The sequence below is a fragment of the Trichinella spiralis genome (assembly GCF_000181795.1).
Source record: "Trichinella spiralis strain ISS 195 chromosome Unknown Scfld1, whole genome shotgun sequence".
Classification (NCBI taxonomy): Eukaryota; Metazoa; Nematoda; class Enoplea; order Trichinellida; family Trichinellidae; genus Trichinella; species Trichinella spiralis.
In genome coordinates, this window is record NW_003526940.1 from 1,250,429 (window position 1) to 1,269,755 (window position 19,327).

The following is a 19,327-nucleotide window of genomic DNA, read 5'->3' on the forward strand; positions in this document are numbered from 1 at the left end:
GATTGTTGTAATTTAACTTGAAAATAAGCAAATTCAAAATATGCAAAATGTTTGTAATAAATTATGCAAATTATTATTTAAATAATGAAAGTGAATAATGCATTAATTTATTGTATATAATATCAATTAATAAATTATACTGCTAGTGCTGAGGTGCGGAGAACCAGTGAATGATGCTTTTAAATTTTGCAATCGCATGCGCCAATTTTGATCCACCATTGATGATGAAAATGTAGAAGGGAGAACGGTTGTACGATCAGTTGGTGAATTTTGAATATTTTCATTTGAGAGAAATTCATTTGGTTTGGACACCACCTTTCCTCTACTTTTGGCAAAATTTCGAGGTGAAAGAAACATATTCTCTCTAGAATGCTGTCGTCCTCTTGGCATGACAACGGGAGAAGATGGAAAATAGACTTCATTTCCACTGGCCCGTCTGAAATATTGCCCAATTTAATAAAAATAACCAAAAAAAATGGAACTATTATTACCGAAAGTCAGCTGAATGATTTGCAGGAGAGCCATCGCTTATGCAGCTGAAATTTTGACTAAAAGCAGTGAAATTTTGTCTCTTATTTTTTCTTTTCTATTACAAAGCATATTTTATGTATTACTAGACGTTTCTTGAAAAATCCATGCGCTTTCTTGGTGGATCTGCGTTAGTTTTTACAAGTTTCAAACAATTTGGATCATCATCTTCTGAAACAGGCCTTTTCATTTTTCGATCCAACAATACAAAATATATGACTTTTTCTGCATTATGCCTTAAAGCAAAGTAAAACTAGCAACTTTTATTACATTCGTGCAAATTTAAATATGATGAAAAATTAATAAATGACTCAATGTTAATAGAAAATTTTTTATAATAAATAGCAATAAAAAGTATAACTGTCCTTGCTTCTTCTGTGAATTGATTAAAATAATAATGGAATATAAATTTACTTATTGTTCAACAGTTGTTCAATCAATGAAGAACGATCTCCGAAACATCCTAAACTTGTCATATGTCGAAGTACATCCGGATCAATATCACTTTCAGTAGGAATTACAAGTGTCTAAATATGGTTTGTAAATCATTTATATTTTTAACATATTTTTTTACCTGAACCATTTTGAATAACGGTGCAACTCTTTGAAATGCACATTTAGATCCACTATAATTGATGTTTAGAAAATGTACATTTCACCGTTTAAAATTTCACCTCGTGTATAGTATCAGTGTATATATAATATACAGATCTTAGAATTTATTGTTGCTTTAATTGTCCATTTGCATGATAATAGACAATTACAAGCGTAAAAAAATTAACATTTTCCATTAAAAATGCAAAACTTCATTTTACACTTTCCTACTGTAAAAACAATATAGCAAAAGCAAATGGAAATTACCCTGTGACCCAAGGATGTCGGAAAACATCGTCTAACTGAAAAACAGATAAAATTTAGTCATTATTTAATTTAAACATGGCAAAAGTTTCTTACTGACATTCGCTTTGCAACGTTTACTTCTATCATACCGCGAAGAAGACTTTGACAATCCGGAGGCACGAAATGAGGAATGTGGAAAACGCCTCTTTTCACTTTTTCCAGCAAATGTCTCAAGTTGTCATCATCAAAAGGAAGAGCACCCTTTGAAATGAAAAATGAAAGAGCCTGAAAATTCAATCTGATCAATCTGAAAAGCATACTTACAACAAGTAAGGCATAGAGAATAACCCCGCAGCTCCAGACATCTGCTTTTTTGCCGTCATACTTTTCACCCTGCATTATAAAATCAATTTATGTGTGCGATGTAAATTGTATTTTGAATTGCCGATCTTACCCGGATAACTTCTGGACAGGCGTAGTGCGGAGAGCTAAATGTCAAAGGGGAAACTAATTCAGCCGATCAAAATCAAAAGAGCACAATTACCCGCAGCTCGTTTCCAACATTGAACCTTCCACTTGCAAAGAGGCCATTCCAAAATCAGCAATTTTAATATTGTTCCTTTCATCCAGAAGTAAATTTTCTGGCTTCAAATCCCTGTGACTGTTTAAAAATGTGCCTTATTGTATTAGCAATAATACTCCGATTAGGCAGCTTTTACCAAATATTTTGAGCATGACAATAATCCAAAGCGCACACAATTTGCCGAAATATTTTTTTGGCTTCTTTTATTGGCAAGCGACCTTTTCTCACAAGATAATCAAACAGTTCGCCACCGCTAACATATTCCAGAATTAAATATCTAAAAATAAAGTTTCTCAATAGAAACGCTTTACAATTTCAAAATTATAACGTAGGAAGTATATATTTTTTTTCGTTGACAAAAAATCACTCACAAAAACTTTTGATTTTCGTACACGTCATACAAGCGTAAAATATACGGATGATCGATCAACTTCATTACGGCAATTTCACGTTCGACCTATACAAATTGAATAAATTGACAAGAAATGTTAAGCAAAATAAAATAAACAAGCAAAGATCTTTTGAAATGAACAAAAATATTATTCTTTCTTTAATATAATTTTATTAACTGCTGTCAGTTGCGTAAGCTTTCAATTGAGCAATTTTAAACCGACAAATAACTTTAGCCGAAATAAAGCAAACTTCAGCGTAAACAAGAATTTACTTTTATTAATACTGATTCGGAAAGTTTTTCTTTTCTGACAATTTTGATGGCCACCTTTCTTCCACTAGCATAATGCGTGCCCAATTTCACTAATCCTAAAAAAAGACATTTATTTTAAAGTTATTGAATTTCAAAATGAACAGAAAAATTGCAAATAAATATTTCTTTGAAGTGATCATGTTCAGAAGGTGTACTTGAAATTGACGTTAACAAAAACAGACGAATGACAGCACTGCAATGTAAATTTTAACAAAGTATTGTTTGTTCTGCTTTTGTATCATTTTGTTAGTTACAGCCAGTAATTTTATTGTTGTTAATATACGGTATGTTATAAAATTTAAATTAGATAAGAAGTTGGAACAGTTTGAACAATAGTGAAGTAGAGGTAGAAAATGAAAAGCTGCAAGAGTTGTTTAAAACAATTTGTCAAACATTGCGGTTACAGAATGATTTTTTTCATTCCATTGTTTCTCATTGATTTACAGGGATTAAATTATTTAATATAATCGCAAATATTCTTTTGAATTTACTTGCAAAGCATATTATTATTGTTGGAAACACTGACAAAGAAATAGCATACTGACAAATCGATAATTTGTTTAATAATCGAGCGTGACACTTTCATTATTGATTTTTCAGCACAAAGATGCAATTTTAAGTTCAATCGAATGCTTTTATTTGTAATGAAAATTTATTCTGTGATGATAGCTTATATTACTTTTTATTTACGCCTGATATTATTTTGATCAGCATTTATCTGCAGCAGCACTTCACTGAAAATCATTAGCACAACCAAACCGTAAAAATTTGTCTTCTCAAATCATTAGAGTATGTTTGCTAATTTTTTCATTTTACTGCATTTGCATAAATTACCAAGACTGTCACTTAAATTTCTTTCTTCTTAATATTTGTTGTATTATTTCCTGTATTATGAAAATTGATTTATAAGAGAAATTTTCATCAATAAAACTAATCTTATAAAAATCATTGCATTACAATTGATACTGTGGTTACAATATGAATTTTATTAATTTATCATTACAAAAAGCAGTTTTAAAAGCTTAGCTCACATAGTTTAGTAATAATTAATGAATCCCATTTCAACGGAAACAGAAATTTCTGGTTAAAGTTAAAGATTGCAATCTGAATAAAATAACAGCAGTATAAAACCAATGATGTTCTTTATAAAATTGAATTTCAAATTTAATTATAAAATGCTTTTCATATAATTTCAGTTCAAACAATTCATAAACTTATACTTTTATATTAAAATACTACTAACACTAATAATATTGTATTGTTAAAATGAATAAAAAAAAACAAATCTAAAAATAACGCTGTTCAAATTACAAAATTTTGCATTTAATAACAAGACATATGAATAATGCATTTATGAAAATAAAGAGTTTTAATGATAAGATTTTTAGAGACTTAATGATAAGCATTTTTTCAATTACTGGTTTGATTGAAGCTACTTTTAATTTATAGAAATCGTATAATTGAAACAAATTATTCCATTTCTTAATAAAACACCATACTTGTATTTTTGAGAACGCGTTTTCAAGATTTAGCAACTGTTCAAGCAACTGCAATGTATTTATGCTTGACGCAAAAATGGTGTTCATTTAATTTTATTCATTTTAAGATATATTTCACATTAAAGAATTAACTAATTGAATAATACGACTTTGTATTTTACTCATACGTAGCAATATTTAAAATTCATTTCACTTATGCACTTTGTACTATGAAAATTTTTGTTTAATTTACTCACGCCTGTAATGCTTTTGAAAATGCTGAATTTACTCTCTGATACTGGATGCTGTAATATAAACTAATTATTTGTAACATGTAAATACTACATCCAATGTTTAAATCATAAATATTTTGCAAAAATATTTTTAAATTATACAATACATAAACTGTTCATCATAGATCATTAGAAAATTTAATTCTGGAATTATATGAAAGTTTCATTAATGAAGTAATAATATTATCAAATATAAAAAAGAATTAAATGTAAAAAAGCGAATTTTATCAAGAATTCTGAAATAAAATATAGCATAGCTTCCAATCAATTCTTAATTAATTTTGATGAAATGAAAACAAACTGCACAAAATGTAAAATCATCCTTTCTCTGCCTTTGGAAAATTCTGGGTCGATCAATCAATCAATCAATCAGTTTTATATTTTATTTTTTGAAAGACAGGAAATTTTAATATCTGTAATTACTCGTAACATTTTAACATTTCTGTCATAAAACAAATGAAACCTACAACATCATAGCAAATTTGAATATCACTAAACACAGTAATACATATTTTATTTGAAAAATGAATCTTCATTTAATCACAAGATTTGGTTGAAATTCATTATTAAAATGAACAAACTGAATTTTTTTGTATAAAAAGCAAGTAAAAATTTTATCGACCTATTTCTGCATTGCAAATGCAGTAAAACTCATCCCCTATTTGTATTTATTAGCAAGGCCAAATAAGCAGCTTTGGTATAAAATGAGATTTATTGACACTCAGCTTTTTGAGTAGTTAGTAAAACAGTTTGTTAAGCAAAATGTAACAAGCAAGAATATTTCTTACCAGTTTGACCTTTTCCTAATGTTTTTTCCAATCTATATGGTCCAACAAATTGGTAAACATCTCGCGATGGAATATTGTTAACGGTGTTCGTCATATTGACCATAATAAACAAGCAACAATTACAGTATTTTTAATTTGTTTGTGAAATTAAAAAGTATATTTTGATATTAGCATATTCCAGCATAGGAAATGGGGCAATCTTGGAAGCTACCATGCTGTTCACCAGACCTATTGCCACAGACTTCCGCCTTCTTTGCTTGGTGAAAAAGCCACCATGTCATTGAATCTAGTAAAGGTCTGTTCTGCAAAGCTGCAAAACATAACCAATCGAACAACGCATGCTCACTTGAATAAGCGCACATGTTGTGTCTGAACAAATCAATATTAAGCAGGCATCGTTAGTTGTCGCAAAGCGAAAGGCGAGGAAACTGCCATCACGCAGATTATGCATTGACACATGGGACGATATCAATCAATAAGGACTTATTTTACAGTGCTTTTAAATCAAAATTATTGTTACTCGACTTCTGCAAAATGATGGTTCAAAATATCCTTATATGCATATACAGAAGTCTATTAATAAATAAGCATAAACATAATTATCTGTTGAAGTCATTGGTAAGTATTTTTATTGGTAAGCTTGTTGAAATTTAAATTAATTAATTAAATTGCGAAATATTTTAATTTCTCTCAAAATTGGAATCATTGAGCTTGTTTCGATAAACTGAAATATTACATTTGCTTTATTATACATGAATCATTTATACAAATTAAATTTAATGATAATTTTATCATAATTTTCTGTAACATGTGCTGCTTTCGCAAATAAAATTTTTTGAGGAACGAACTTTCATCTTATACAATAAAATTAATACAGCCTTGCTTCATTTGTAAATCTATATAATCTGCATTTTAAATATTAATTTCATGCAAAATTTAAATTAAGATTTTAAATGTTGGTTCTGCAACAAGCAAAATATGATTAATGAAGTGCATATTTAAAACTTTGAATTCATTCCGCAAAATATTTGCATGAAAATTATTTTTCACTTTTCGAAATATAAAAAAGCAATTGCAAAAGAATTAAACTGATAAAATAGTATTCATTTTATGCATTTTTTTCATTTTGTAGATTCATCTTTATTTAGCTGTAAAGCAATTCATTTTCCACTACATCATACCATATTTAAAACTTCAAATCACATAAATAATAACTACGCTTTTAATATTTTGAATCCAATGAAATTATTTCAAATAATATTACAATAATAACAAATTTGGGATAGAATCATAATTTTTCATATCAAAGGTGAATGCAGCTTTAGAGTTTCGAAAGAATTGCATTTATTAAGTTGGAATTTTTAATATAATAAAACAAGCAAAATTATTTTGAAATTATAAAAAAACATTAAGCATCAGCTGTGCACGTTTGTTAAAATCAATTTATATTTACATCCAACTTTTTGCCAATTTTTTAACAGACAATAAATTTTCGGTTTTTCAACTCAAAGCAAATTTTAATTTAAAAAAGGGCAATAACATGCAATAGAAGCAGTAAAAAATGTTGAAAAGTGGAAATCTCATTTTATTGTGCAGAGTAATATAATCAGTAACAAAACGTAATTTTTTAAAGTTCCTTATCGATACCTCTAAATTGCATGGTGCAGATTCATTGAAGTTCTAATTGAATTGCAATGGTGACGCTTCTTCTGAGCTATAAAAGCAGTAATTTTAGTAGAAAATATTAAGTTATTACCAATTCAGACATGCTTTTCATAGAACTTCAAAATTTAAACTGTTTAAATGAATATAGTACGCTTGCAGTTTTATATAATTTATGTCCACAGTTTATGAAATTATAATTTCAAATTATTTTTTACTAATTACAAATAACCATTTTTTATGTACATAATACTGCTGCCGCTATTGCATATTGCCTTTACTATATTCAATGACATTTACATAATATTACAAAACGTATTCTTTACTTTAAGCGTCTTAATTTTCTAGAGTATGTATGTGCTTATTTTGCATATAGATGCAGATGTTCACTGTTCAATCTGTAAAAATGTGGAAACAGAGTGCCGAAGTTGTATTTATTAAAATGTATTGTTTTTTATTATTTCAAGCAAAACATATATGAATGTAAAGCGTTTCAGTAAAATAAAATATAAATATTTGTCTGTAAAAGTAAAGTATCTAAAGCCATAAAATTTCATTTTAATTTGTGGTGATGTATGCTCAGGTTTTGTCTAAATTATGTAAACAAAGGGATAATAGAATTCGATTACATTTCCTCTTGCGTTCTCTTATTAACCCTTTGCAGGTCAGGTGAAATTTGAACTTCAAACGGTCAAATGGAGTATGAAATGTACCCCATACATTTTTTGTAATTGCGTCGCTTTTTTGAAAAACAAATGATTTTTATTAATTTTCTGAATATAAATGATTATAACTGTCAGCAAATCAAATTAGTTCAAACATAATTTCTACAAACTTTACGTGCATGCAATGTTTCCCTAAATGCATGCTGTCTGCATATCCACTTTTGGCTGATGGAGCATTGGAAATCTGTTTTCTGGTCATTTTTTCTTGGGCACTTGTGACTTAATTTCCAGTGTGACTTAACTTCCAAATATTGGTGAAAAGTCCAGATCACGAAAGATTAGGTGGGGAATAGAATCAACCCCAACAACAAAATCGCTATAATTCCTGATCTACTAATTATATACGCTTGAAAAAATCATATCGTGTAGAATTGTATAAAATTCAGCTAAAAAAAGATCTGGCATTAAAAAAAGCAGTGCGGCAGAGATATTTGCCAAAAGCAGCGGTGGGGTACAAAGTGTACCCCACTTGACCTGCGAAGGGTTAATCTGAAAATTATTTCACTGATTTTATTGTTTCATTAGTTCAAAGTTGTTTTACTGTGATTTCATATTACATGAATGTTTTTAATTTTTCTCCAGAGTCGTGATTTTATTAGATGATAACTTCAAACATTTTATTTTCTAATAATTCATAATTGTGAATGGCTACATTTTTTAACATTTCATTGGTTAAAACGTTTATGTTCAATTTCCACAATTTTAAGTGTAATTTTTAATGTTTTGAAATTTTTATTAGCATTATTTATATCCTATTTTATGAAGATTTATTATTCATCAGAATATTCAGTTCTAATTTTCTGCTTGTCAAACTATGAAGGTTAATGACGGAAAGTTTTTGCTGCAAGCTGCAATATTTTAAAACATTAATGAGTAGTTGATACGTTAATTGAACAGAAAAGTAAAGGCTAGTTGTACTAAACAAAGTTGTGCATTTCCATATTTTCTAATGAAATGAGTATATTGAGAAAAACATTCCTAATTTTAAGGATGAAATGTCTGCCGTAAATCAATGTAGAAATAAGAAAAGTAATCTCTCTTTAAAACTCGCTCAAGTTATTGTGCTAATTTTGTACAAAAATGAAATAATTTTCTTCACTAAGGAGAACAATAAAGTAACATAAAAGTTGCGCTGATAACATTTTTGAAAATGCTTTGATCAATCATTAAATGTATAAATCAAAATATTATATAAACTAAATTTACACATCTACAAAAGAATATTTCGACTAAAAACTGTTTTTATGAAAATTCAGAACTCTTTTGTCTGGCGCGTCTAGTCTGTAATTGGCTGAAGAATTGCAGCATTTGAAAAATTGACCACTGTCCATAGTTTTTATTAAAAATCATCCTTAGCTTAACAACTACTTGGGATAAATCAACGTAACTATGAACGTGTTACTTTCTGAACTATTTTATCAAAGCAGTTGAAATCAAATTTGAAATCAAAAGCAGCAGTTCAACAGCTCTGCTGCTTCTAGCTAGATGAACATTTCTTTACTTACAAATTATCCAACCTGAAAGCTCAATGCCAATCACAATAAGTGTTCTGTTAAAAGCTTTGCATTTTTGAAATAATAAATGGCTGCAATGATATGTTTATCTCAATCGCATCGAAATTTTAATATACGTGAGGTATTAAAAATCTCTTTTGACGGTATTTTGCGCAAGCGCGTCATCTTGAACAGAGTTAGAGTAAATTATCAACTTTAGTTTAGAATAAAATTTTCCATTGCAATTAATGAAAATTAAAATGTGCTGAGCTACAATATTTTGTGTTTCATTTTCAATATATTTCCTATACAATTTTGATAACCACTAAAAAAATTGGCCGCAGTTTCAAATGTCACAATAGATTGAGATAAGAAAGATTTTTTTGCGTTTTATCCACTTATTTTATTTTGCTAACATGTGCTTGTTCTTTAATGAATTGCATCATCCTCAGTGAAGACCGGCATAAACGACGACTTGGTCATTTATTTAATAATCATTGGTATATTGTTCAACACGTTGCTTCTTTTCAGCATAGAGTTTTTCCTTAAATTTTTTTGTGGTGGCGTTTCTTGATTTCAGTTGCTGAAGTAACGTCTCTGTTACACCTTACTCTTTGGTCAGCAGAGCAAGAAACTCATACAACTCCTGAGATCGACATACAAGTGCTGCATTATGACCGGCAGTCAACTGTACTGGAATCTGAATTATCCTCTCGCTTTAATTCTTGAAATTGAGACCATCTCACAGTACAATAGTGCAACAATAACTATTCATTAATCAGTCATTGCGTTAGATTATTGATTATTGATTCTGATACCTCATTTCGATATGTTGATTGACCAGCGTGCTGAAAGCTCTTTCATGAAACGCTTCTTTGTCTTCTGATAACTTTGCTGGTGGCTTATTAATAAGAATGCGTTGTTGATGCACACGTCAACGATGAGGTACAAAATTAGCATGGTGTATCTTTTGGTCTTCCTTTTAAAGCAAAAGTAATATATTTTTGCATCCATGCTATCCACGTCTTCTTTGCCAAACTTATAGTCATTGGTAATGTTTATTCTTTTATCATCTCTCTGGTTGTCTATTTTCAACTTTGTGTGGCTTGAAGACATCAGAAGAACAGTCCTTTCTTCCTTTGAATGATTACCTTTGATCATGATTACCTTTTTGTTGTACTCAAAAGCAGCCAGTGTTGAGTGAACATCACGTCCTCTAGTTTTCTGCACACATAATGGTACATCGCGGCAATTTGCAGAATCTGTATCTATAGCTGTTAGACCATGCTCAAGAAAATATTGCACAGTTGAATATGATGCAAAATAATGGTGCATAAAAACGTTTCTGTTAGAATTCACAAATGAATGTGCAATTGCTCAACAGTGGTGTTTACTAGACCAATTTGGCGTCCGTCACTACTTTTGCCAGCATATAACACATCTTTCAGAGCATAACTATACTCTGCGCCATATATCCAGTTAATCTTCACACCGTACTTTGCTGATCAAATGGTCATATGGTCAAAATGTATGGTCATATGCAAAAGTGGCCACCATAAATTCACCACATTCGATTATATTTAGCAATAAATTACCGCATAATGGATATTTTTCACCCATATTTTAAAGCTGCCACATTATTCATTCATACTTATAGCCTTCTTCATAACAACGGACAACGACGTAGATCGAAAAGCTGAATGTAGCTATAACAACTTTACCAAAGTAAGAGCCCTAACTAACCGCAACAAGTGAAAAGATAAAATACATAAATGAAAATGAAAGTAAAGCAATGAGGGGGGAAGCTGTGAAAAGGCAGTTTACAGTAGCTATGATCACGTGATTCCTTATTTGATGGTAAGCTTAGCAACTAGTGCAAACATATCTGGAAATGCAAACCGTGCGCTCCCAGGTTAGCATAGTCTAATACAAGGTGGAAATAACGTAAAATTTGAGTAAATACGTAATGAATGATCCTATAGGAACATAAAATGGCTTATGCCCGCATATTGTTCATGTACTGCTAGTTTGCTAAGTAATAGTTTTCATTTTATACTGAGCTGTGGCCTTTGAAACCTTGTGATCTCCTGTTATTTGGTTTGTACGCAAAGTATTGTGTGTTGATCAGCATACATTTGAAGAAATAAAATTACAAAAGCAATTCCGTATGTGAAGTAATATGAAAATAGCTTGTAATCAGTAAAATATGAAAGAGTGAAACATTTGAATATACCCAAATTTAACAAAAACAGATGTAAAATATCACTGGAATTTGACACGTAAAAGCTAAGCAAATGAAAGGAAGTGCAAACACGAAGCTTATATAATTTAGCTTGAAAATATTGCAGTTTTACACAGTTGAACAACAAAAGTCTGTCTCACAAAAGCTGTGATCACAAAGATGAAAAATGATAATTGTGCATAAGATAAGTCAGTGGCAAAACACCCATATTAGTTTAAAATTTGATAAGCAACTATCATCCAATAACAGATAAAAGCTGAATAGGCAATGAAATTGTCCAGTTTATTTACTCAGTTGGTGCTCAACGCAGTACAGCCTATTATTGAACAGCCAATCAAAAATAAGGCACCAAAATTGAGCGCAAAACGGAGTCCTCTTCCCTTTCCAGATATTTCATTAATTCTGCCCGAAAATAGAATCATATCACTTACAAAATTGTATTAAACAATATTCAGTGATGAGTGTCTGTCGAAAATGGTTCAGACAAAATGGAGAGCTCTCTAATGTAGGTAATGCAGAATTGATTTCAGAAGAATTTGCGCACAATGAATAAGTTACTAAAAAAATTGTGAAATTATACACTAGACGTAGTAGCACCCCAGAATTATCAAAAAATGATAATTAGCAGAACGACTTATCAGTTGGCTTGACATTCTTTAACTTGCTGAATTAATAAAACGATGCTCATGTAAAAAACTGCGTAACAAACAGCAGCATTTGCTTCTACAAGTATGGTTACCATCTTTGATAGTGTGTCTAGCAACAGCTATAAAAGAAATGCATTGGAAGGGTGCGTTTGTAGAACAGTAATTTTATGTTCATCTCTTTGAATATGACAATTATAATCATTTATTATTTGGCCAGACAAGAATTTTACTCTGCACCTACTAAATTGAACAATTATGCTGAGCCATAATTAATATACTAAACATTGAGTCATTTCTTTTGAAATAAAAATTAAATCCCTGTGATAAAACAAATGGTAATGAAGCTATTCCAAGCAATTAATTTCCATTTAAAAACCATACTAGTTGATTAAAGTACTTACCTAAGAGTTTATAAGGTTATATAACTTTATAAGTTCATATACTCATACAATGTTTCATAATAGCAAACATAAAATATTTCACATAATAACAATTTTTAATACATAATTTTTTCAATGAATAATTGGTTCTTGCATCATTATTATTACACATTACATGCACTTAACATTACCATTTAAAACAAAATATCAACATTTACATGAACGTGATATATGGTATATAATTTATTTTGAATTTCACATGCCTAATTTAACTGACTTCACTACATAGTGCAAAAAAAGTTGTGTTACTTAATGCAAGTTTATGTCATGGACAGAAAAACAAAAAAGTTGCATCTTAAAAGAACAAACAGTAAATATGGCTCTCAATCCTTAGTTTCACGGCAGCGTCACAGACGCGTCTTGAAGGACCAAAACAGTGCTAGTCACGCACAAACTAGTGGCACACGCCACATTTCTGTTGATGTTTATTTTCAGGCTTTCAGGAGCACATGCAATACCTTCCTTTTCTGCGACGTTCTTTATGAAATCCTGAGCTTGCAATCACCGCTCGCATCATCCTTTGAACATTTCTCGGCAGTACGGTAAAACTTGGGATGGTACAGTTCAGGCCATATTTTGACCCAATTTTCTTATTGGTCGTAAAACGCGCTATTTCATTGGACCATCGTGACGTTGTCTTATTGGTTGATTGAAACAAGCTTAATATAATTTTTGAATAATATTTTCATTATTAGTGCTACGTCACTAATGTTGAAGTTACATAATTCTAAATGAAATATTCAAACCAATGTAATAAAAATATTACAGTTAATCACAACTGAAATCCACAGATGGTTTGAGGTGACTCTTAGACTGGATCCTGATCTGCCCCGTTTGCTTAGGGATTTTTGAGAGACTTTTTCTCCCTCTTATTTTAAGTACTCCTAGAGACAAAATAATGACAATATTTCTTATTCGAGAATTATATTAAGTTTATTTCAATCAATCAATAAGACAACAGTATAAAGGTCCAATAAAACAGCGCATTTTACGACCAATAAGAAAACGAGGTCAAAATATAGCCAGATCTGGACCAAAGCGTGAAACTTGCGCTTATTCGCCTCTGTATGTGAGGCAGAACGAAGTCTAGCCAAAATTGTTTAGGAACAATCTTGAACATTGTGACACTTAACCATGGAAAGATAGCATTTTGTAGAATATATTTCAACACATTCAGGGCGGCAAATCAAGGACGTTCATAAAGTGAACCAGTGGACATACCCTGTCTTGAACATCACCAAGTGCTGTATTCTTTGATCATTTTATTAAGCATGCTCACAGCTCCCTCGCACTGATTATAGTAAAATATAACAGCAGGCTTGTGATCATTCGTTTCATCTGATATAGTAAAATCTATTCTCTGCCTAGACAGCACTATCATGGTGACACAACTTTAACTATAAAAAAAAGCAATCTCGCTCAGATTTTCTCAAAATAATTGATTAATTAAAATTAAAGTTCATCAAATAATTGCATTTTAAAACTATCTGAATAAAAGATATAAATTAAAAGTAAAAGAGGTGTAAATTAATTCACAATTGACCATTGAGAGGAAAGAAATAACGAACAAATAAAACGCATCAGCGCGGCAGCTAAAAAATATAAATAATCGTAATAAAAATATAAATAAATAATCGTGAATCAGTGAAATTTAGGAGAAAAAAGGAGGCGGAGTTAGTTGGAGGAAACGGGTCTCCCCTTTGCAAATTTTACAAAACCCAATAATTAAATCAGATAAATATTATAATGACGACAGCTGTCATTCTCACTGACAATGATTTTTCTTGGAGGATGAAGTTACTCACCAGGTTATGGTAATAATAAAAAATTTTTTTTGAAGCACAAATGGGTACACCATCCTCCTTGTAAGTACTCGTGCTTTTGAAGCAAAATTTGCCTTGCATTTGCAAATTTTGTGTGCCTTTAATTAGGCGTATAAAATTTAGTCTAAATTATCTTATTAAATTGCACTTAGGTGACTGTGGATACTGCATTATACGTGTTATTTATTTCATGTTAGAATTACGTCACTTATAAAGTGTATTCATACTAGAAAACTTATTCATTAAAAAGATGTGTTTATGTATTAAAATAATATAGGGAAACATTCCTTGGTTGTTATCATGAAATTACATATGAGAAACTTCAAGAACCGTAGCGAAATCATGAATTCATTTAGCCGTGTAGAGTTTTTGCCATAGCAAAAAACGCATGTGATCAGATCGTTGCTGAGATGTCAATGAAGCATTTCTACTCTGGTTCAGGAAAGCAAAAGCTCTGAATCGTCCGGTGAATGAACCTGTTTTGATGGAAAGGGCAGAAGCGTTTGCCAAAGAATGGAACGTTCTGTTTACCATGAGTACTGGCTGGTTCGAAAGATTGAACGTTAGGCATGGAATTTTTTTAAATGTGTATGCAGAGCATCTAAACGTGGCGGCGGATAAACAGAATTATACCTGCGCATCTTATTGACACCTTTTTACCGCAACGCAAGGTAGTGGGACGCGAAAAGACGTAACGTCAGAAGAGCGCGCTCGGCGAAGAAAATCGGTTGCTCTTTTGGCTACGGTTGCGCATTCTCGATTGTTGTCCTCGTATCGTACTCGATGTTTATTTAAATAATAAATATTTAACCGTTGGTGATGGTTGATAACCATTCAGCACTGATGAGCGCTACATAAGCATGTTTCCCAGCAGCAAGCGGAAAACTGGTTGAATGGAACTCTGCTCAAATTATTTGGAGGATATCCAGTAAAGGATATTTTCAGTGCTGATGCGACTGCTACATTTTTTCATTGTCTTCCGCAGAAGACGCAGACCAATTACGATGCTTTGTCGAGAGCCAGAGAGACAGCGTGTTCATATTCAGCTATATAGACAAATCAGAAGATTTCTCTGCTAACAGTATTCACAAAGAACAGCTAAAAATTACCAATTTTTTGAAGTTACATTACAGGAAAACTCTTCATTGTCTTTTGTGACCAATGATATTCAATGTTGACGAAAAATCACAGTGTTTTTCAAAAGTTCAGATACAACGAACTATCCTTATAACGAATGAATTTGTTCTGTATTCTGCAGTTTGCTATAACTGAATTCCACTGTATTTATAATCAGGAAGTTGAAGGAAAGGTAAATGCTAATGGAATTAAGTTTCTGCCAGGGCACCTTGTACCCAACGGTTTTTAAATCTTAAATGTTGGGACGTCAACTCAAGTCGAGTTCGAGTACTTTCAGCGGATGCGCCTTTCAGCGACCAATATTTCACTTTGGAATGTGCATGGTGGGGCTCTGTAAAACCAACAACCATGTGGAAAGGCGGCACAGTCGCATGAACAAGATGACGCAATAGCACTGCCTGGAATTTTATCTCTTTCTCCATTTGTTGATTGATAACAAATGCTGTACAGATAGTAGGATACAACGGAGACGGTGGTGCAACAGATGAACGCTGACTACATAATGAGTAGAGACTCTGTAAGAAGTAGCGCAGCTTACAGAGTGAAGCAGCAACAAGTAGCTGAGCTTACAGGTAGACTGAACACACATCCGATTAGTATACGGCTCTTTTTAAGAGCCATGACACAATGTTGCACCAGGACCCATTTATTTTTAATCACATTTCGAATATTTATTGGTTATTATTGTTATATATTACATTATATTGTTATATTGTATATATTTATTCGTTATTATAGCATTGTACATATTTGTATTATGTATATATTTTTATGCAGTGGACATATTGTAATATGATTCGCATTTGTTTTGTTGCAAAATAAAACACTGCCTATTATATATTTGTCTACTGCTGAAGCTAGCTGGAAAGTTTATATACAAAAAATATTGTTCGCTGATCATGGTGAATTTAATGAAATAAAAGTAGAAAAGCAGTTTATCAACTGAAATAATTATATTTAGCAATCAGTAAAATGTGAAACTATGAAGCCTTTTTAAAAACGCTACTTTTAAAGTCATATTCGTTTTCACTTTAAAAAGAAAGTAAAAAAAATTTTAAATAAAAAGTAAAATATTACTACAAGACTAATGTGAAATACCACTACAATTTGAACTATGTCATAAGCTAATTAGTCACTGAGATCAAAAGCAAAATTTGATAAACAATCATCATCCAACCACAGATCGAAGTTGAATGGCTAATCGAATTGCTTAATTTATTCGCCAATAATCGTTCAACTGAAAACAGCCTATCAGTTAACAGCCAATAATAAAAATGAAGAGAACGGAAGAATGGGCAAGACAAGTCAATCTCATGGTGTGCATAAACGCAAAACTGTAGCTGAAGAATATTTCTACAAAACATTGGTAATGAAAGGATTAACTGAAAGACCGCTTTCCCAGCACATTTTCAAAACAAGGCCACTTACAAGTCCTTCTACTGCACGATCACCAAGTAGCCATTTAATGAATCGTTGAGTTATCCCTTCATATCTAAAATCTGTAGGCAAAATTACTTTAATTTCCAATTCTTTCAATTGCGTTTTGTCAGAAATGTTTCTTGAAATGTCTTTGATAGTCTGATCTGTTTTTATTTGTACTTCAATCATCATCGGTGTACATCGGATCATCTTCGGTCAGAATCTTTACAATATGAGAATAGAGCAATTCCACTTTGTCATAATCATTTGAATGATTCAGGACTGAATTTTGAAACATTCCTGATGATTTATCATCAAAATACGTTACAATCACCGTCACTCGTTGAGTACTCATCATATCATCAAGTCTTGTGATAATGAGAATTGTTGTTGATGTCCACTAACATATCTGACTGCTGTCGTCGAATGCAATATTTTACGGCGACTGACGCACATTCATTCTTTAACGAATTAAGCACACACACACACACACACACACACACACACGCACACTAATACTACTGGATGCCTATATACTGACTCATGCTTCTATTACTGTAACCATATTACCTGCATTCATATGCTGATGGTCACAAACAACGCATTATTTAAAGTATCCATTAAACTATTCAAATAAAATAATTCAGTAAAATATAAAATATTAATTAAGTAATTAACATTTTATGTTTTAATGTTACACACATGTTTACTTGAATACTCTGTAATAAATTCAGCGTTTTGTTGACTCTCTGAGTCACGGGAGTGCTTGCGTAACGCTTGGGATATAGGTCGCAGATACAATGCGAAGCCTGATCCGGGTGGTCCTTCCGGCGGGAGACGCAATTGGTTACTACCCGACCGCATATAAAAGCCAGGCAAGTCACACGGCAAAAGGTACCGCTCCCCTGTATGCATCGCTCAAGACCGACGGCGGTGGAGAGACAGGCGCCTCGATCAACGAGAGTTTGGCCAGGCTGCGGTGGCAGCTGCGTGTCAACTGGTTGACAAAAGAACAATGAGAATTGACTTATGATCAGGATGGTCGCGAGGCTTTGGTTCCCCTTTGGCTTTATATAAACACGCTGAAATTGAGAAAGAACAGATCTGTGTGAATTGCAAAAGACAGAGTCCTTTGAAGAGCTATGAAAAGAGGCATTAAATAAGAAATCGAGAGAAGATCGAAGAGTGACATTAATGCACAGCAGACTGATGCTGGACAACAAAGTGCAGAATTAAGATATCGTTACTTAAATTGCTCATTGGTTCATGTTGTCAAAATTATATCTTGTGTCATCATCAATGGAATAAAATCTCAATTCCTCTGTACTGTTTTGCAGCGGACACGGACCGAACTAATGAGATCTTTCCTGCAGAAAATGAAGGCGAAGAACACTGAAGCTACAGTATGAAGAATAATACATGAAGATCGGAGGAGCGGTAAGGTAAGGGTTGTTTAGAGGAGTGTTGGCAAGTTGCCAGAAGTGTGTGCTCGTGTTTTACATCGTCGTCGATCCTGGTTTCCGATTGTCTAATAAAGTATATACTCATTGCTTGTTCTTTTGTTGTCGCAATGCCATCAGGAAAGCGCGAGACTGAGCGAAAGGGAAATGCACCAGTCAATACCGGCCTGTCGCCAAATAGCGATGGACGCGCCAATGACGCGGTGGAAGAAGCGGAGGAGCCCGCTCGAGGTAGCGGCGCGTTACAGTTTGTTGTTGCTTAGTTCAGATTGAAGAGACCAGCGACTTTGTTTAGAACGCACATCAGAGTTCATACTGTAGGAAATACCTTGAAAATCAGATAATTGATTTTTAGCATACTCTATACAAAATTACAAAAATGTCAATGTTGAAAACTCCCTCCGTTTGAGCCTGAAGATCCCTATTTGCTACCGTAACCGACGGCTGGTGTTGTGGTGACGTAATCGGCGAGTGCGAGGCGAGTGTGAACGCGTGTGAAAAACGTGACCTTGTGTGTGTATGTGTGTGTGTGTGTTAGCGTGTAATTGTTGTGTGTGATTCTTCCCGAGTAAATCTTAGTTTCCGTGCGTTGTTGTTCCCGAACTGTAACTAACGCTCATAAGCCTGAGAGAGGGCCAGTGAGCCGTTAGTGAAATTCAACTGTTCCGAGTACAGTTGGATCGAATACAGTCAAATTTTATGAACTTTAAAAAATCACAGAAAAAAAACATTAAGAATTTAATACATAAAAAACAAATTTTAATAGAAAATAATGGCAAAAAGATTATCTGGCTATTCTTTGATGTTTCATTAATAGCTTTTCACCGCCTTTTCTTACTGGTCGTTCAACGCGCTTTCTTATTGGACCTTCAATTCGTCGTCTTATTGGTTTTCCTTATCTAATTGCTCATTGATTCAAACTCTTCAATTGTGATTAGCTGTAATATTTTTTCATTTCATTGGTTCAAATATTCCATTTAGGATTACGTAACTTTAAGAATAGAGACGTAACAAAAAAGATAGAAATACAACGATTCCAAAGAAGTATAGTGTAGGAACAAGTTTC

The 19,327-nt window shown here is 32.2% G+C and overlaps 6 protein-coding genes across 6 annotated transcripts; 1 reads left to right on the plus strand and 5 right to left on the minus strand.

Moving 5' to 3' along the window:
• Window positions 1-938: 938 nt before the first annotated feature.
• Window positions 939-1,959, minus strand: Tsp_07399 (BR serine/threonine-protein kinase 2). The gene is made up of 7 exons (XM_003381685.1): window positions 1,913-1,959; window positions 1,823-1,856; window positions 1,717-1,761; window positions 1,483-1,653; window positions 1,390-1,424; window positions 1,103-1,154; window positions 939-1,055 (listed from the first exon to the last, which is right to left on the minus strand). Exons 1-7 carry the CDS (start codon window positions 1,957-1,959, stop codon window positions 939-941), a joined length of 501 nt encoding a protein of 166 aa, XP_003381733.1.
• Window positions 1,960-7,837: 5,878 nt separating this feature from the next.
• On the minus strand, window positions 7,838-9,279 carry Tsp_07398 (hypothetical protein). The gene is given in 4 exon segments (XM_003381686.1): window positions 7,838-7,930; window positions 7,946-8,089; window positions 8,414-8,448; window positions 9,231-9,279. 4 exon segments carry the CDS (start codon window positions 9,277-9,279, stop codon window positions 7,838-7,840), a joined length of 321 nt encoding a protein of 106 aa, XP_003381734.1.
• Window positions 9,280-9,912: 633 nt separating this feature from the next.
• On the minus strand, window positions 9,913-10,428 carry Tsp_07397 (hypothetical protein). The gene has a single exon (XM_003381687.1). The coding sequence runs from the start codon at window positions 10,426-10,428 to the stop codon at window positions 9,913-9,915; it is 516 nt and encodes a 171-aa protein (XP_003381735.1).
• A 2,548-nt stretch (window positions 10,429-12,976) lies between these two features.
• Window positions 12,977-13,512, plus strand: Tsp_07396 (conserved hypothetical protein). Its single transcript, XM_003381688.1, has 3 exons — window positions 12,977-13,066; window positions 13,191-13,254; window positions 13,355-13,512. Exons 1-3 carry the CDS (start codon window positions 12,977-12,979, stop codon window positions 13,510-13,512), a joined length of 312 nt encoding a protein of 103 aa, XP_003381736.1.
• Window positions 13,513-15,570: 2,058 nt separating this feature from the next.
• On the minus strand, window positions 15,571-16,003 carry Tsp_07395 (conserved hypothetical protein). Its single transcript, XM_003381689.1, has 2 exons — window positions 15,921-16,003; window positions 15,571-15,877 (listed from the first exon to the last, which is right to left on the minus strand). Exons 1-2 carry the CDS (start codon window positions 16,001-16,003, stop codon window positions 15,571-15,573), a joined length of 390 nt encoding a protein of 129 aa, XP_003381737.1.
• Window positions 16,004-16,151: 148 nt separating this feature from the next.
• On the minus strand, window positions 16,152-17,156 carry Tsp_07394 (conserved hypothetical protein). Its single transcript, XM_003381690.1, has 3 exons — window positions 17,002-17,156; window positions 16,774-16,874; window positions 16,152-16,243 (listed from the first exon to the last, which is right to left on the minus strand). Exons 1-3 carry the CDS (start codon window positions 17,154-17,156, stop codon window positions 16,152-16,154), a joined length of 348 nt encoding a protein of 115 aa, XP_003381738.1.
• Between the last annotated feature and the right edge of the window lie 2,171 nt (window positions 17,157-19,327).

What these genes read in the sequence shown, in the direction of transcription:
- Tsp_07399 (XM_003381685.1), bottom strand. Translation starts at nt 1,959, where the DNA reads ATGGCCTCTTTGCAAGTGGAAGGTTCAATGTTGGAAACGAGCTGCGG. An exon ending in CAGATGTCTGGAGCTGCGGG is followed by an intron (nt 1,654 to 1,716) that starts GTTATTCTCTAT and finishes TTGAATTTTCAG; the next exon opens with GCTCTTTCATTTTTCATTTC. An exon ending in ACGTTGCAAAGCGAATGTCA is followed by an intron (nt 1,425 to 1,482) that starts GTAAGAAACTTT and finishes TCTGTTTTTCAG; the next exon opens with TTAGACGATGTTTTCCGACA.
- Tsp_07396 (XM_003381688.1), top strand. Translation starts at nt 12,977, where the DNA reads ATGGTACAGTTCAGGCCATATTTTGACCCAATTTTCTTATTGGTCGTA. An exon ending in ATCGTGACGTTGTCTTATTG is followed by an intron (nt 13,067 to 13,190) that starts GTTGATTGAAAC and finishes AAAATATTACAG; the next exon opens with TTAATCACAACTGAAATCCA. An exon ending in ACTGGATCCTGATCTGCCCC is followed by an intron (nt 13,255 to 13,354) that starts GTTTGCTTAGGG and finishes AATTATATTAAG; the next exon opens with TTTATTTCAATCAATCAATA.
- Tsp_07398 (XM_003381686.1), bottom strand. Translation starts at nt 9,279, where the DNA reads ATGACGCGCTTGCGCAAAATACCGTCAAAAGAGATTTTTAATACCTCA. An exon ending in AGAGATTTTTAATACCTCAC is followed by an intron (nt 8,449 to 9,230) that starts GTATATTAAAAT and finishes AAAATATTGCAG; the next exon opens with CTTGCAGCAAAAACTTTCCG. An exon ending in TTCCGTCATTAACCTTCATA is followed by an intron (nt 8,090 to 8,413) that starts GTTTGACAAGCA and finishes AATAATTTTCAG; the next exon opens with ATTAACCCTTCGCAGGTCAA.
- Tsp_07394 (XM_003381690.1), bottom strand. Translation starts at nt 17,156, where the DNA reads ATGAGTACTCAACGAGTGACGGTGATTGTAACGTATTTTGATGATAAA. An exon ending in CTGACCGAAGATGATCCGAT is followed by an intron (nt 16,875 to 17,001) that starts GTACACCGATGA and finishes TACAGATTTTAG; the next exon opens with ATATGAAGGGATAACTCAAC. An exon ending in GAAAATGTGCTGGGAAAGCG is followed by an intron (nt 16,244 to 16,773) that starts GTCTTTCAGTTA and finishes TAAACTTTCCAG; the next exon opens with CTAGCTTCAGCAGTAGACAA.
- Tsp_07397 (XM_003381687.1), bottom strand. Translation starts at nt 10,428, where the DNA reads ATGCACCATTATTTTGCATCATATTCAACTGTGCAATATTTTCTTGAG.
- Tsp_07395 (XM_003381689.1), bottom strand. Translation starts at nt 16,003, where the DNA reads ATGGCTCTTAAAAAGAGCCGTATACTAATCGGATGTGTGTTCAGTCTA. An exon ending in ACTTGTTGCTGCTTCACTCT is followed by an intron (nt 15,878 to 15,920) that starts GTAAGCTGCGCT and finishes CTCATTATGTAG; the next exon opens with TCAGCGTTCATCTGTTGCAC.